The following is a 15,573-nucleotide window of genomic DNA, read 5'->3' on the forward strand; positions in this document are numbered from 1 at the left end:
GTTTTTGTTAGAGATGAGACTTACTTTACATTCGGGAACTTGTTGTAGATCGTTTGGACGAACTCACCGATCGGAACTCGCTGAAATATCATGTCGCCTACACTTCCGAGAAGAGGTTTGACGACCAGCGAGGGGATCGGTTTCTCGTGGAAGTAGCCATTGTTTTTCGTTAGTAGATGATAGAGAGCGGCCAGAATCGCGACGAAAGCGCTCAAATAGAGAAGATTGACTTCCATCTTCCGCGTGCCGTTGTCGACTGAACGCAATTTTCGGGGTGAGGTGGGTTGCTTTTATTAGATTAAATTGGCAGTCATGGCTAAGTGGCGCGTTCCATATATGGAAAGCGGCATGTGATAAGAGTGTTGTGTTTGGAGATTGGAAGGCCTGTTGCCGTTTGCTTTCAGTGTTAGCTGACTCAATGGCTGTATTTTGGTTACGCTTCTTTTACGAAGAAGGGTATACATATCGCTCAGAGAACCAAGTTTGGATCCGAATGTCATATACTAATCGATTTCTTTAATAATTATATTTTGGGAATCGGTTAATTGGTTCCGGAGATATGGACAAGATCCGGAAAAAAACACGGATTTTGAGAGCTGAGTCATCTTTCTCAGCAACCACTGAACCAAATGATACACCACAACCACATAATGAAAGGATTCATGTTCCGATAGAACAATGCATATTTTTGGATTCGGTCAACTCGTTTCGGAGATATGGACGAGACAAGATTTGCAAAAACCAGTTTAGTAGAACAAAGTTGTGTTTCTCGGCAACAGATAACTGGACAGAATTGGATCACCAAATGGAGATATGGCCATCTACCCTCTCGGAAAAGTTCATCTACCCTCTCGGGGGGAATTTCATCTATCTTCATGGAAGAATTTCATCCACCCTCTTGGGGCAAATTCATCTACTCTCTTGGGGGAATTTCATCTACCCTATCTTTTGGGGAAATTTCATCTACCCTCTCGGGAGGATTTCATTTACCCTTTCTAGGGAATTTCATCTACCACCGCGGAGAAATTTAATCTACCCTCCCGGGGGAATTTCATCTACCCTTTCGGAGAAATTTCATCTACCCTCTCGGGTAAATTTCATCTACCATTTCGGAGGAATTTCACCCACCCTTTCAGGGGGTATTTTATCAACCCTCTCGGGCAATTTCATCAACCTTCTAAGGAAAGTTTCATCTACCCTATCAGGAGAATTTCATCAACCCTCTCGGAAAAATTTCATCTACTTTCTGGGAGGGGGGGGGGGGGGGAAATTCATCAATCTTCTTGGAGCAATTTCATCTACCCTCTGTGGGCAAATTCATCTACCCTCTTGGGGCAAATTCATCTACCCTCCCGGGAAATTTCATCTACTCTCTCTAGGGAATTTCATCTACCCTCTCAGGGGGAATTTCATCTACCCAATAGGGGAATTCCATCTACCCTCTCGGGGAAATTTCATGTACCCTATCAGGGGAATTTCATCTACCCCTTCGGAGGAATTTCATCTACCCTATCAGAGGGTATTTTATATACCCTCTCGGGGCAATTTCATCAACCCTATAGAGAAAATTTCATCTACTCTCTCGGGGGGACTTTAATCTATCTTCTTGGAGGAATTTCATCTACCTTCTTGAGGCAAATTCATCTACTCTCTTGGGGGTATTTTAGCTACCCTATCAGGGGGTATTTTATCTACCCCCTCGGGGAAATTTCATCTACCCTCTCGGGTAAACTTCATGTACCCTCTCGGGGGAATTTCATCTACTCTTTTTGATGAATTTCATCTACCCTCTCGGGGCAATTTCATATACCCTCTCGGGGGGAATTTCATTTACCAAATGGGTGAATTCCATGTACCCTCTCGGGGAAATTTCATCTACCCTCTCGGGGGAGTTTCATCTACCCTTTCGGAGGAATTTCATCTAACCTCTTAGGGGGTATTTTAACTACCCTCTCGGAGTAGTTTCATAAGCCTTCTAGGGAAAATTTCATCTACCCTATCAGGGAAATTTCATCTACCCTTTCGGAGGAATTTCATCTACACTCTCTCGGGGGGAATTTCATCTATCTTCTTGGAGGAATTTCATCTACCCTCTTGGGGGGAATTTCATTTACCAAATGGGTGAATTCCATGTACCCTCTCGGGGGAAATTTCATTTACCCAATGGAGGAATTCCATCAACCCTTTCGGAGGAATTTCATCTACCCTATCAAGGGGTATTTTATCTACCCTCTCCGGGAAATTTCATATACCCTCCCCGGGAAATTTCATCTACCCTCTCGGGGGATTTTCATCTACCCTTTCGGAGGAATTTCATCTACCCTCTCAGGGGGAATTTTATCTACCCTATCAGGGGAATGCCATCTACCCTCTCGGAGAAATTTCATCTCTCATTATCATGGAGCGGATGGCTTTCAGCGCGTTAAGCATCACTGTGCAAAGGCAATCCTGGTACGCCTTAACGCACTTGGGGTCAACTTGTACCGGTCCCTGATTTCAGCTTCGATAAACTTCGGATCGAAGTTCGGTAGGCCCTTGATGACGACCTTTAATGGTTTCTCACCGGGAATGTCGTGGATGAAGAATTGCACCTCCTCAGGTTCACCACCTTGGTGCCGACTCTGCCCAACTTGAATTCGGCTTAACGCTCGTTAAGATGGCTATTTTTCACTACCAACGGAGGTAGCTTAACTTTTGCCGCGCTTATGTCGGTAGCGTCACCGAAATCTTCAATATCACTGACGTTCGTCGCAGTGACATCGTCGTGATCAATCGTGCCATCGGACTGGTTTCGATTCAAGGGGTGCGTCAATTGTAATCTATCTATTGAATCTTCAATTTTATAAATTCAGCAAAACGATATAGTGGTTTTCAGAATTTCGTAAAAATTGGTAGTTTTGTTCCTTATCGCAAAATATTAGACCCATATTTTTTTTTATATTAGGGTGACCATTTCCATGTTAGGGTGGACCAAAAGATCGATTTTTTTGGATGATATTTATAAAATAGTTGTTTTGTATTGAAAAACATTGATTGTATATTTTTTAGGGATTTCATAGTTTGTATACAGAGGTCGCAATATGTTTTTATATTTTTCATTGAAAATTTGGGCTTTTTTACACAACATATCAAAAAATCAGCGATGTTTTTTTTTCGTTGTTGTTCAGTTACATTTTTTTTTATAAAAAAAAGGTTAAAATAATGTTTTGCTTTTTTTCGAGAGGAGGTCAAAACATGTTCAAGTATGCAAAGTTGTTTACTAAACATTTGAAACCATTAGAATTCAATGAAATATGACAGAATGCTGCCAACTCTATAGACGCTTTAGGATGAAATTCGTCAAATACGTAAGAAAGGTCAGATCGCACCATAGGTGGATAAATGCAGGCTTTTTTATAACTCTTTCTGCAGTGATTTCCAAAGCATACTAGATTATCTTGTAATCGTAATGCATAGTTAGTTGAATATCTTCCAATAAGCAATCCAGTTCGTTGATTCGCCGAGTTACGTGACCCGCTTTCGGATGCTACTTTTGGCTGTGAACAGCTGAATGTTTCTTTCGACACCTGATACCGAACCGGTTTTGTCCAATCAATATTTATTTCGGTCCCTATCTATAAACGAACAACATTGCTTTACAACCCCTACTGATAAACTTAGTTCGAACAATCTTATCTATTTTTTTACCGCACCCGCATCTCCACATGCATTCCGTTCAACGGTCCCACATTGGTGAAGCCCTTCTTCAACTGGAGTGGAATTTGTGTCTTTTCCCCCCGTTCGAACGAAAACTTCAGCAGAATGAAATACATGAAGGCCTTGACCTCCATCAGAGCGAATCTCGACCCGATACAGTTCCGGGGACCAATGCCGAACGGCAGGTACGCTCCCAGGTTGATGTTCCGTTTGTTTTCGTCGTTGAATCGCTCCGGATCGAACTTCTCCGGATTGGGGAAGTACTGTGGGTCGTGGTGCAGCCCAGCTGCCGGGAACCACACGCACGTTCCCTTGTCGATCGTGAACTTCAGACCCTGGCCATCGTCGATCGTGTAGTCCCGTACGCACAGGCGATCGGTAGCCGGAGCCAAGGGCCACATTCTCAACGTTTCCGAAATGACCATGTCCATGTACTTCATCGTCTGCAGCACGTCGTAGGTGATCGGCTTTCCTTCGAGTTCCTTAGCTGTCTGCTGAACTTCCTCGTATAGCTTCTGCTGAACATCCGGATTTCGAACCAACTCGTAGGCCATGAACATGGCACAAGTCGACACCGTATCGAATCCACCTAGGAAGAATACCAAACACTGCGCGATCATTTCCGATTCTGTCAACCGCTTTGTCACCTCCACTTTGCCCACGTCCGATTCCTGAACGGTGGCGAATCCTTCCTGATCATCCTTCTCCTTCTGATGCTTCAGCGTACCCTTTTGAGCTTGCAGCAGTAGGTCGATCATATCGTGCCGGACGATATTTTGGCTTTCGCGGGCCTTGATCGTTTCGCGGAAGACCTGCGTGAAGTATTCAGCCTGTTCTCGATCCAGCAGATCGATCCCGAACCGAGAGGACAGTTTCGGGAAAATGCGCATCGCCATCATCCTTGCGATCACAATCGGCCTCGAGAAGTCCATCATCTTTATTCCGTGGTACAGAAATTCATGTTCCTGTTCCTTCAAGCAATCCACTGTGATCCCGAAGGCACACGAAGCGATCACGTTCATGCTGATCCGGCTGAACAGGTCCTTCATCTCGACGTCCACTCGACCGGTGCCCTTCGACTTCTCCAAGTAATGCTGAATCATTCCATCGCAGCATTCAGTCATGAGCGAAAACATCTGTCGCATCTTGCTTCCGGTAAAGGCCGGGCTGAGCGTCGCTCGCATCTCCTTCCACCGCTGACCGGTCATCGATCCCAGAGTCTTCCGGAACAGAGCATTCGGATGATCCGCACTATGCTCGTCGTCCACACCGAAAATAGGCCGATGGTCCACAAAGTAATCAAAATCCTTGATGCCGATCTGCTTGATCAGTTCCGGATCGCGGATCACAAAGAACGGCGTGATCGTTTCGAACATCCCGAAGATTCTGCGTAGATGATGACAGGTGTTACATCAGGATTGAAGGCTTGAATTCGACGCTACTTACTTGACCCCTGGGTATTTGTTGTAGATCGACTGGATGAACTCGGCAAAAGTGACCTTCTTCAGCATGAGAGGACCGGAAGCTCCCAAGAAAGGTCGCACCGCCATCGAAGGGATCGGCTTATCGTGAAAGTAGCCATTGTTGTGCGTTATCCAGCGGTACAGGAAACCGAAAATCGCCACTACCACTGCCAGATGAACGAGGTCCACTTCCATTTCGATTGAAGTTTGTTACGCTACTGAACGGGAATGAAAGCCGCCGCCGCAGTTGTAGCTCAAATTTTTGATAAATGAATTTCGTAGATTAGAAAGTTGAGTTGTGTGTGAGTCGCTGGAGACAACAATAAAATGAATTTTTGCATCCCATCAGAAAGATTGATAGCCATTATCAACAAGCGTATGTGTTTGCTGCCAAATTCGAGAGCTAACAATCATCTGATAAGCGCTGTAGCGCGGGAGCTACAATAGAGCAGTTCCACGTCAAATGACGAAACGAACAAACTCGACCTTCTCCGATTTGCATGAAACATTCGCATAATTGTTTGTTGTTTTTTATCCATTTCGTTTATTTGGAAGGATCAATCGCGTTAGCTTTACGGAGCCGATAATTAATTGTTCACTGTTTGTAAAAAATTCACTTAATTCTATGTCTAGTAGAAGTTGGGCCGAGTACTCGCGGCTTAATCGAGGTTAGAAGGGTACATTGTCTAAGGATAGGATCAGATTCGGCCATTTTGGGTCTTGTCAAATTTTCAAAATGGCGTCTTTGAAATTTTTCAAAAACATTTTGCTGAACGAATGTGAAATTCAGAAACTGTCGAAATCATTGAAGCTTTCCTTAGCCAGCGTTAAGTCCCAGTAAATATGTTTACTTGTAATTTTTTCAGGAATCTAAGTAAAAAACTAGCACACTAGCACTAACTGACTGAGCACAGACTTCATAAACACTGTGCCCAAAACTGAATGTATTTCAGTCTGTATGATTACAGAAACTTTGGAACTGCGAAAACTTCAGGAAAAATTCGATAGCTTAAGGACCGTTCAATTAAGTTCAGAAAACAAAATTCAAGAATGATAATTTCTTGGGATTTCTAAGAATTTAAAGGAACCTTCGAAAACTTGAGAGTAGTTCTGAAAACGTCAAGAGCGTCGGGCAAGTTTTAAGATCTTTCAGATAAGTTCCGATAGCATCAGGGCAGTTCGATAGATTTCCGGAAAATTTCTAGAAATTCAATGGAGATCAAAGAGGCAAAAAAGCCTCCCTTAGCTCAGTCGGTAAAAGCGCAACTACAAAGCAAGACCATGCTGGAGGTGGCTGGGTTAAACTCTCGGTCCGGTCTAAGAATTTTTCGGGCTGGAAAATTTCTCGACTTCTCTGGACTTAGAGTGTGGCTGTACTTGTCACACAATTATACTAATGCAAAAATGGTATGGATGATCCTTTGTCGTAATACTTCCTTCAACGAACACAAATTTTCTTGCATTGCCATGGTCATCTGGGAGGAGGTTTGCGTCTAGTGCTTTCCCCAGGAACAGTTCGCGGCCACCAACTGCCACCAGTCCAGTCTTGGGCGTATCCAGCGAGGCATCTTTCATATTGCTCGCAATCTCCGACACCGGAGAGAGACCAACAGCCGAACACTTTTGCAAGCGAAAGACTTGCTGATTCACGGCAACGTCGGCCACCGAATCACCACCAAAACATATTATCAACACGTTCCCGGGCTAATTCACCAACCGGACTGATCTCTCAATAGAACTTCACGCCAAAAGTGTAGCATCCGAACTCGACGAACCGGGCTCCCGGGAAGCAATGAAAACCGACGCCGAACGATAGAACTGAAGCTGCATCGTATATATTGGAGGTTAAATTCAAGGTCAACCGAGTCACTCAAAGTAAACACAGGCAAAACACGATATATCACTAAATGATAACTTTATGAACACTTGAAACAACATTTCAGCACACAAATTAACAAATTTAAAGCAAACAATTTAAATTAATTCGCTGGCGAAAAATACGCAGCAAAAGAAAAACACGTCAGCTTAGAAAGCGCGGCCTACTGCGATCACTTCCAAGCAGTTCAGACCATGGTTATCAGGAAAATTGCAGAAATTTTTAGGGAAGTTCCGAGCTAAATTTAGAGAACCTTAGGGTAGTTCCATTAAATTCAGGAAACCAGTGGGAACGTGGTTTCAAAAATTAATGAGAACATCAGGGAAGTTTAATGATCTTTTGGACATGTTTTATTAATTTCAGTGCAATTCCAGGAACATCATCAGAAGAGTAGCGAGAACTTCAGGAAAGATTGAAGAACTTCAAAAGGGTTAAAAATGTAGAAAGAAGTTCCAAGGAATGAAAGAAAATACCGAGGACTTCGGAACTTCTGGGATAGTAAGAAAACTTCTGTCAAATGTTAGGCATATCATGCTTCAACTTTGAGACGGGTCTATTAGCTTCAGGGTCTCTGTAGTACTTTAAAGAAGTTCTATAACTTCAGGGATATGCAGAAAATTTTAGAGATGTCAAAAAATCATCTGAAAAGTCTACAGAACTTTAGGAGATTTGTAGAAACTTTCAAAAAAGCTAGCTCTCGAGATCTCCAGGGAAGCTCGGAGATCTTAAAATCATAAGTTCAAACTTTCGAAGAAGTTTTAAGATCTGTAGTAGTACTAAGATCTGTTAATTGTTAAATTCTATAAATTCAGGACAGCACCATATGCTTCAGGAAAATTTGGAGAACTATAGGGTGTCCCAGAAAGTATAAGCACAGTTTGGAATAAAACAACGTTATGTTAATGAACTCAAATTTTTATTTCATATATAGGGGAAATGGCTCTAATGTTGGCCTATGGATCCAAGATTGGGCCCATCGCTAAAAATTTGATATTTATCAATTTTATCTAGATGAACGCGTCATTGCGACGGTACTAATGCATATTTTCGATCACTATTGAAAATTTTGTCGATTGCTGAATTTATGCATTATGCATTTTAGGGGCATTTAGGCCGACATTACATCCATTCCCCCTATATGTTCTCTATAGTATTCTACTTCAATTGGATGAAAATAATCTGCAGTTCCTTTAACCGCATGCCAAGAAGCAAACTTTTGATCTGACGCTGCCCATGAGCTTCAGCACAGATTCTTTGGCGATAATTTTGGCCACTTTTGCCAGTATTTTTTTCAAATTCTTCGATTCAATTCACTGCCTTAAAGTGTTTCCATAGATATCCCTTGGAAAGAGCCCAAAAAGTTTCGATTGACCGGGCCTCCGGTCAATTCAGAGAATTCATCTCTTTTGGCACGTATAAGCTACCGTTTCTTTCGAGTAGTACATTGACACCAAATCGGACCAAAATAGTACTGGGCCATCATGTTGACGGATGATCTTGGGCCGCAGATGCCGATTCAAACACTCCCGAATGTAAATTTCAGTGTTCATCGTTTCCTTCGTCACAAACTTGACACACTCACATATTGCTTGCCAAACCATGGCCTTCTTAGCAAATTTTTCGGTAAAAATTGACTTATCGGCATCGTCCACTTCCTGACCATCACGTACTGTGTAGTATTGGTCTCCCGGTATTGCAAATTTTCCACACAGCAGACTATCATATAGCTTCCGAGCCCTCGGTTTGACGGATACGGCTTGTTTCTGACTCCGTTTCGACTTCTTCTGCTTCTTGAACGTTTTCAGCCCGTTTCTTCCATTGTTAGCACGTTGGACGTTACTCTTCGACTCTCAGTTTATTGGCCAACTCTCGAACAGAGGCACTTTTCTTATTGACGAAAGCTGGGTGATCTTCCGGTCCACTTCTCGATCCACCGGTCCCGGTTTACGGCCAGATTTTGATGTGTCCTCGAGAGTAGCTTCTTCACCGAACTTCCGGATGGTGGTTTGGACTGCTCCGATACTTACTTCCTCCTTTTTCGCCAACTTCCTTACTGATAGGTTGGGAACAGTGCAAATGCTTCGCATTTTGATGACGCACACAAACTTGTTGAGCAATAAATAAACAAAAACACACATTGATGAACTGCTGATAAACTTCATCGGGTAGAAAAGGCGGTGAGTTGAAAGTGTGCTTATACTTTCTGGGACACTCTATATAAGAAGGTTTGGGAATTTTAAAGAAGTCCAGAACGATGCCAGATATACATATACAGACTTTTGTACACGATAAAGGTGGGCACTATCTTTTTTTAACCCTTGTAACTTTAATTGCAATAAAGATTTTTCTAATCTCATTAGATATAAAAATAGTTACATATATTAACTAGTTATTACATTAATTGTAGCTTCACGAAATACTTCATTTGATATTTTTTGGACAAAATTAAAAAAAGGGTGACCACTTTTTTCGTATACAGAAATCTGTATATATGGCATCGTTGTCCAGAGAACTGCAGTGCCGGTGGTGTAGTGGTAAACGTGACTGCCTCTCAGTCCAAAGGGCCTGGGTTCAATTCTAGTCTGCATCGTCGGGATTTTCTGAGACATAAAATCTCTGATCACGCCTTCCTTCGGAATGGAAGTAAAGCCGTTGGTCTTAGGTCTATGAGTTGATGGGTCGATAGGTAGGATCCAGGTGTGGCGGCTGCCTCCCTGGCGTCGGTAGCAGTAGTACCAACCGGTGAAAACTAACGATTTTAAATTGACTCACTACTTGACTAGCCTATTGGTCCCAAGCAAATCGAATAACGTGCCCCATTATACTCGAAAAGTTTGACAGATAAAATGAGGGGTTCGTGGATTTTGCTATGTGTCGAGGACTGCATCGATTATCTTGGGACCGAAGATAGTACCAGAGCTGAGCCAAAAAGTTGATCACGTTTCTTCGAGACCTTTTGGTCTTATAGTTACCTTATGGTAGTACTCAGTACAGAAAACAAGATCAACGAAAAACAAATAAAGGAAACGCAAATTCAGGGAAGTTCGGAGTATTACGAGTAGCTCCGCTTATTAATTGCAGGAAGTTTCAAGAAGAGCCGAGGAATTATAGAATATTCTGAATTGTTCAACAAAATTCTATTTGCCAGCAGAAAAATTGTTGGAATGGAAGAGAAGTTTCGAGAATTTCTTGAAAATTTATGGAACTTCATGAAAGAACGAACCCTCCAGGCAAATCCAGAGATCTTCATCTGGGCTAGATTTAGATTAAGATCGTAAAACTTTTTGCGCTGAATGAAAGACGGCATAACTTTATGTCCTCTGAGAAAGAGCAAGTCGAAAGACCGAAACGTCAGTCAATAAAACATCGTAGCGTTTAGATTTGTATTTTTTAAGCGAGCTGATTGCAGATAAGTTTTACCCTTACCCTAGTTTTCGTTAGCGCGAACTAAATTTGTGTAGATTCCCAAATTACAACGAGTCATCCTCAGTTGCATAGTGAATCACTCAACCCAAAATGAAGTTCTTCGTCTTGATGAATTCGTCTTTTTCGGCTAGTGCAGATGTGGATGATTTGCATATCACAAAACTCACGTGCTTCTCTTACTGCGTGATTAGGAAAGAGTGAACCCTCAATCACCATATCGTCATTTCCAGAAATCTGTAAACAGTTCACGTTTTCTATAATTTCTTCGCGACCATGCCATCCCATATACCTTTTTATCAGAGGTGATCTTCGTATTGAAGTCGCCAGGGTAGATCTTATTGCCACCCTTTGGAACCTCTTGATCAACGAAATTCAGTTCACGAATACCCTTATTCCCATTTACGCGTACATGTAGAAATTCTTGGAAATTCTTACCGCTTTTGGAAAAATCATAGAACTTTGTGGGTGGCCCTTAAGAATATTTAGTTCCCGCTAAATTTTGTGTAAATTCCCAAATTACAATGAAAGGATTTGAGATGGTCGGGCGCATATATGAGAAATCAGTGAGTAGCAAGGTCTTAATTTACCACTGGTAGTAACCTTTTTAGAGGGGAAGTGGAGACATGAAGCTATCCAATGCGTTCAAACCAGGATGTCAAAAAAGAAGCCTATTATTGATCAGAATAGCTCAATAAGCAAAAACGGTCAACACTAGGCCAACGGGCTCCGTACACCACAAAATACAAATGGGACGACGATCTACCGAGCTTTTTCCCGGTTTTCCCTGGTGAAAATAAAACCCCGACTCTTCCCCGGTGTAGTCCTCACGATTATCATTGAAATCTTTAATTTCTTCGAAGGAAATCGTCTGAATTTATCCTCTGGAGCAGGTAGATTTGGTTTTGATTTTTGACTTGTCCTCGTCTTAAAGTAAAAATTTAGCTTTTCAAGTGGCCTCCATCCGTTTAATGAATCCAGAGGCGTCGCGTGTCTCATTTGTTTACCTGTACACCAAACTTTGTTCGTTATAGTTTACCACCACATATTAGTTTGAGTTTTTTTTTCAATACTCCATGAATTCGAGGGACTTATTCTCAATTACTATATTAATCACTACCTAACGTTACATTTAAAGGGCCTAACTACAACAAAACTTGTATGGCCCTTTTCGCGCTAACCGAAGTAGGAGGAATTGCAATACTTGACAAATTCTCGTTTTTATCACAAGGCTAACTCTTTCGACTGAAGTGTAATGAAGAATATCCGTCAAAGACTTCCAAAAACATTTTTTGATACAAAATAGTGTCAAAATCTATAGAAAATTCATGAAGTCCTCTGGGTAGCAAACTTAAATAAATCAACTCTTCATTCATCAGAACAACACTATCAGAATGAACCAGGGAAAGCTCATTAGTTTTGACAGGCGCACCGGCGCAACCATCGGTAATAGACGAGTGCACGGATGGATTTGAGTTCACTCACTCGACAAAAAGTGACACAATAGCGGGGCCCTGTTTACTAAAAATGAACGCATGAATAATACTCACGTAACATTTGAAACGGGTCTATCAACTTATGTACACAAGACTTGTTAAGCCTTTTTCGCGCGAACCGAATACGCTCACGCAAACTAACAACACCATCGGGCAGAGGAAATTCTCCCCTTCCCGATAGTGCTCTTGGTTTGCGGGGGCGTACTTCGGTTCTCGTGAAAAGGACCTAGCAAATTATTTACGAAAGTTGATAGGCTCTTTTCAAATGTTACGCGCACGTTACGTGCACGCTTTAGGCACCCATACATCACAAATGTTCTTCTAATTTAAACTCAATTTTAACTTAATCTCTAATTTAAACTCAGACCACAGACAAACAGACGTAATTCATTGAAAAAGTTTTTCTTGAAAACATAGTATCTCAAAACATAGGACCTCAGTAACGACATCTCTCTGGCTTCTCGCGGAAAACAAGCTTGCTCGCTAACTCGTAAACAATATTGCATAAAAGTTCTATAGAATGTATAGAAACGTCAAAGTGATCTGATGCCAGCGTGGCGGCGAGTAGTTCGCGGAACTGATAATATTCAAATCAACCGTTAAATGCATGAACGAAGATACACAATGAAGAGTTACACAATGAAGAGGTGATAGAAGATCTGCTTGGCTTACATCAGGCATTTAACCATTCACAAACATGCCACCCGCCACCCAAAAAAGCTCGCTTTTAGGAGCACTATTTAACGTTTTGTCATGGTAGTGATATAGACATGCTTAGAAATCAATGCATTAGGGATTAGGTAGACCATCCGAACTGAACTGAATCCTTTTTGAAGCAAATCAAGGTCGAAGATTTAATTGAGCCACACTATAAGATAGTGTATTCATGGTCACTTGTGGTCTGGTGTAAAGAACAGCTATAATGTGACCATCAAATCTATAAAAATCTAAACGCATTTTTTAAATTATTTACACCTGTGTCGTGCACAGGTTGCACATGTGGACGCAACGCCACTGAATGAATCATTGGTAATTCGGTCATATTTTAAGAAACTATCTTCTTCTTAAATAAAAAGGACTGCACTTACGGTAGACGTGCCGAAAGCTGTGCCAAGCGTTGTGCCGATCATTCCGAAGTAGGTCGAAGTGTATCAATCAAGGTGTCAATATCCCATGAGTTTGGCAACCCTGACGTTAGATTTTTGTGATTGTGTTTACATTTTCCGTTTACCTAATTCATGACCATGGTTCATGGCAAATATTAGACTTCACTATCATTAGAATGAGAGCGGATTGGACAGTGGAAGAGGAACTGGAAGCAATACAACCTATACGACCCGTCCACAAGAAACGGACGGAGGACGAAATTTTCACCAGCTGCCAGTAAAATGAAAGTTCACTCCCACCCTAGAAACAACATCCTCGAAACAGTTCTGATCGACTTAGACTGTACCCTGTGGTTGTTGTTGTTCATCATTGTTGGGATCTTGCCGAACAGCAAATTACTTTGTGTCGTCATGCGAGATGCACTTTCGAGATTGAGCAAGGCAGCATAATTGATTGATTGGTAGGTCACCCATTGCACCGGAAGAACTCTGTTGGCGTGACTGGACGAAACCACGAGCAGACAGCTGCAGGCAATGCTCACAGCATTTTTCCTTGGAATCCGAACCCAAATGTGAAGCCCAATGGAGTAAACAAAGAAGTTCACATTAGCAACGATTGGCAAAACGTCAACTCTCGACAGTGATGCCATTTTATATTATATCGATTGTATCCTACTTGTCAACGTTTGTCCTAAAGAGCCGAATAGTGTGCCATGCTGCAGAGTTGATTACCCTTTGAACTTTTTTAAATTTTAACATTTTTCACATCTCATTATTTGTATGTATTATTAATATTGCAATCAGCTGTTAGTAACAATGCTAATTAGTTGGTTTGTACATTAATTCTACTATCAGTTAAAAAATATTACATTTACAAAAAAAAAAAAGTTTCACGTTCAAATTTTGTACCACAACAACTTTCTTAACAGATTTCTATGAGGCGGAAGTTGTTGACAGTAGCAGGCAGTTCATAACAAACCTAGCAATAATGGGGTATAAAATGCCCTCCAATCGCAGCACACCACGCGCAAGTTACACCCGACGACGAGCGGCCAATTTAGATATCGTAAACGTGCAAACAATCTGTTGATTCAGCTGAGATAAAAAAAAGCACAGATCTAGGTGGAGTGCAACAACTCTCTAATTACCCGCAGCATATCTCGGCTTAGGCAGTGCCGACTTTATTACAATCGAATAAAAAGGGGCACCAGGTAAGATAAATGCACAAGCAAACAAACTCCCATTCGGAAACTAGGTTTCATTCCGATCGCATCACAGTAAACAAAGAAAAATCATACCAACAACGTCATTAAGGGCAAACATCGTTATTTGAACTTTTCGGCATTGGAAACGAGCCCTAGGGGAGCATCTCGAATTACAATACCGGCTATTTACAACTGTCACAATTGCGCAACAATGGACAGAGTGCCACTGCCACGGCTGACACAATGATGAATCATAATTAGAGGACCGCCACTGCCGAAATGGAATTTAATTTCACTTCTTTGGCTTTCGAGCAAGGCAAGACGTCAAACGATGTGAACACCGGCGAATTAATTTGAATTGTGATACCGGAGAATGTGGTGCCCAATTCGCGCTACTCCCCGGATTCAAATGGTTAATTTTTATGTGGGAAAGTTGAAGAATTGACTCATCACTTGACAATTCGCCACTGCCTACTGCGATGACGACGACGACGACGGGGTCAAACTGTCAAGCACGATGCGTTGAGCTGGCACCCTACTTGCGCCATTTTCATATGAAAAATTAATTCCATTTAAAGTAATCATATGGCAATTGATGGCAGTTCATGCTCCACTGAATTAATGGGTTTCGGTGGGTCAATTGAATTAGTAGAGATACCTTTATAGCTTCTTGCGTAACACAGTCGCTTCCTAAGGCATTAATTTCGATCTGCCCGACGACGACGACGACGACGACGACGACGACGACGACGACGACGCTTCTTCAATCGTCAAATTCTATCATATAGGGTGATATGTAGGTAGTAGGCGACGTAATATTTTCGTTCATTCATGACCTACTGAACCGGTGCAATTGCTGATGAGAGAAGAATGCTGGTGTAAAAGGTTTAACTAGCCTAAAGTTTCTGCCATATATTTTTCTTCCAGTACCAATCTACTGCCACCACGCGTCGTTTAGGGCTACATCAGCATGTTGGGAAATAAGCCATTGTTGTCTCGGCGGTGGGTAACTGGGCGGAAAACCGATCGTTTGTTATTGCATGCGGCAGCATGGTTTGTTGGAGTTCATGCACGCTAGAATAAAGCTAGAGACAACCATTTGGTTGATTGGTATATTATATGGCCGCCAATCTCCGCCCAACCGATCAAGCGGAAGGTGTGGAAATTTCAATTTTAATTGTTGACTGAAATTTGCATAAATGTGGACATACGTGTGGTGGCAGCGTAATCTAATGACTGATTTTAAGATTCCGTAATAGAGGGCGGAAAAAATAAAAACATTGCTTAAACAGGTTTTGAGCTAACTTC

At 41.9% G+C, this 15,573-nt stretch overlaps 4 protein-coding genes across 5 annotated transcripts in view; all 4 read right to left on the reverse strand.

The window, feature by feature from the left end:
* bdg (bedraggled) overlaps positions 1-15,573 on the reverse strand; it is a 226,760-nt gene that overhangs the window by 138,404 nt on the left and 72,783 nt on the right. The window lies entirely within an intron of this gene.
* LOC135703178 (G1/S-specific cyclin-D2-like) overlaps positions 1-15,573 on the reverse strand; it is a 306,040-nt gene that overhangs the window by 125,816 nt on the left and 164,651 nt on the right. The window lies entirely within an intron of this gene.
* Positions 1-15,573, reverse strand: part of LOC135703165 (cytochrome P450 9e2-like) — a 54,342-nt gene that overhangs the window by 1,447 nt on the left and 37,322 nt on the right. The window contains exon 1 of one of the 2 annotated variants that reach the window (XM_065224275.1): positions 25-278. The exons of the other annotated variant lie outside the window; for it this stretch is intronic. Coding sequence (XP_065080347.1) covers positions 25-236 — 212 coding nt within the window. The 5' untranslated portion in view covers positions 237-278. Of the gene's footprint in view, positions 1-24; positions 279-15,573 lie in introns of those variants that run through there. 2 annotated transcript variants of the gene reach the window in all.
* Positions 3,642-5,369, reverse strand: LOC135703133 (probable cytochrome P450 9f2). The gene is made up of 2 exons (XM_065224236.1): positions 5,143-5,369; positions 3,642-5,082 (listed from the first exon to the last, which is right to left on the reverse strand). The coding sequence occupies exons 1-2, from the start codon at positions 5,352-5,354 to the stop codon at positions 3,684-3,686; spliced, it is 1,611 nt and encodes a 536-aa protein (XP_065080308.1). The 5' UTR covers positions 5,355-5,369; the 3' UTR covers positions 3,642-3,683.

This window comes from Ochlerotatus camptorhynchus, unplaced genomic scaffold, assembly GCF_037179485.1.
Source record: "Ochlerotatus camptorhynchus isolate MF236.1 unplaced genomic scaffold, CSIRO-AGI_Acam_v1.1 ptg000209l, whole genome shotgun sequence".
Taxonomy (NCBI): Eukaryota; Metazoa; Arthropoda; class Insecta; order Diptera; family Culicidae; genus Ochlerotatus; species Ochlerotatus camptorhynchus.

Bases quoted from the DNA above. Each gene is read 5' to 3' on its own strand.
- LOC135703133 (XM_065224236.1), bottom strand. From the start codon at position 5,354: ATGGAAGTGGACCTCGTTCATCTGGCAGTGGTAGTGGCGATTTTCGGT. The intron at 5,083-5,142 runs GTAAGTAGCGTC...TCATCTACGCAG, and splicing joins AACAAATACCCAGGGGTCAA to AATCTTCGGGATGTTCGAAA.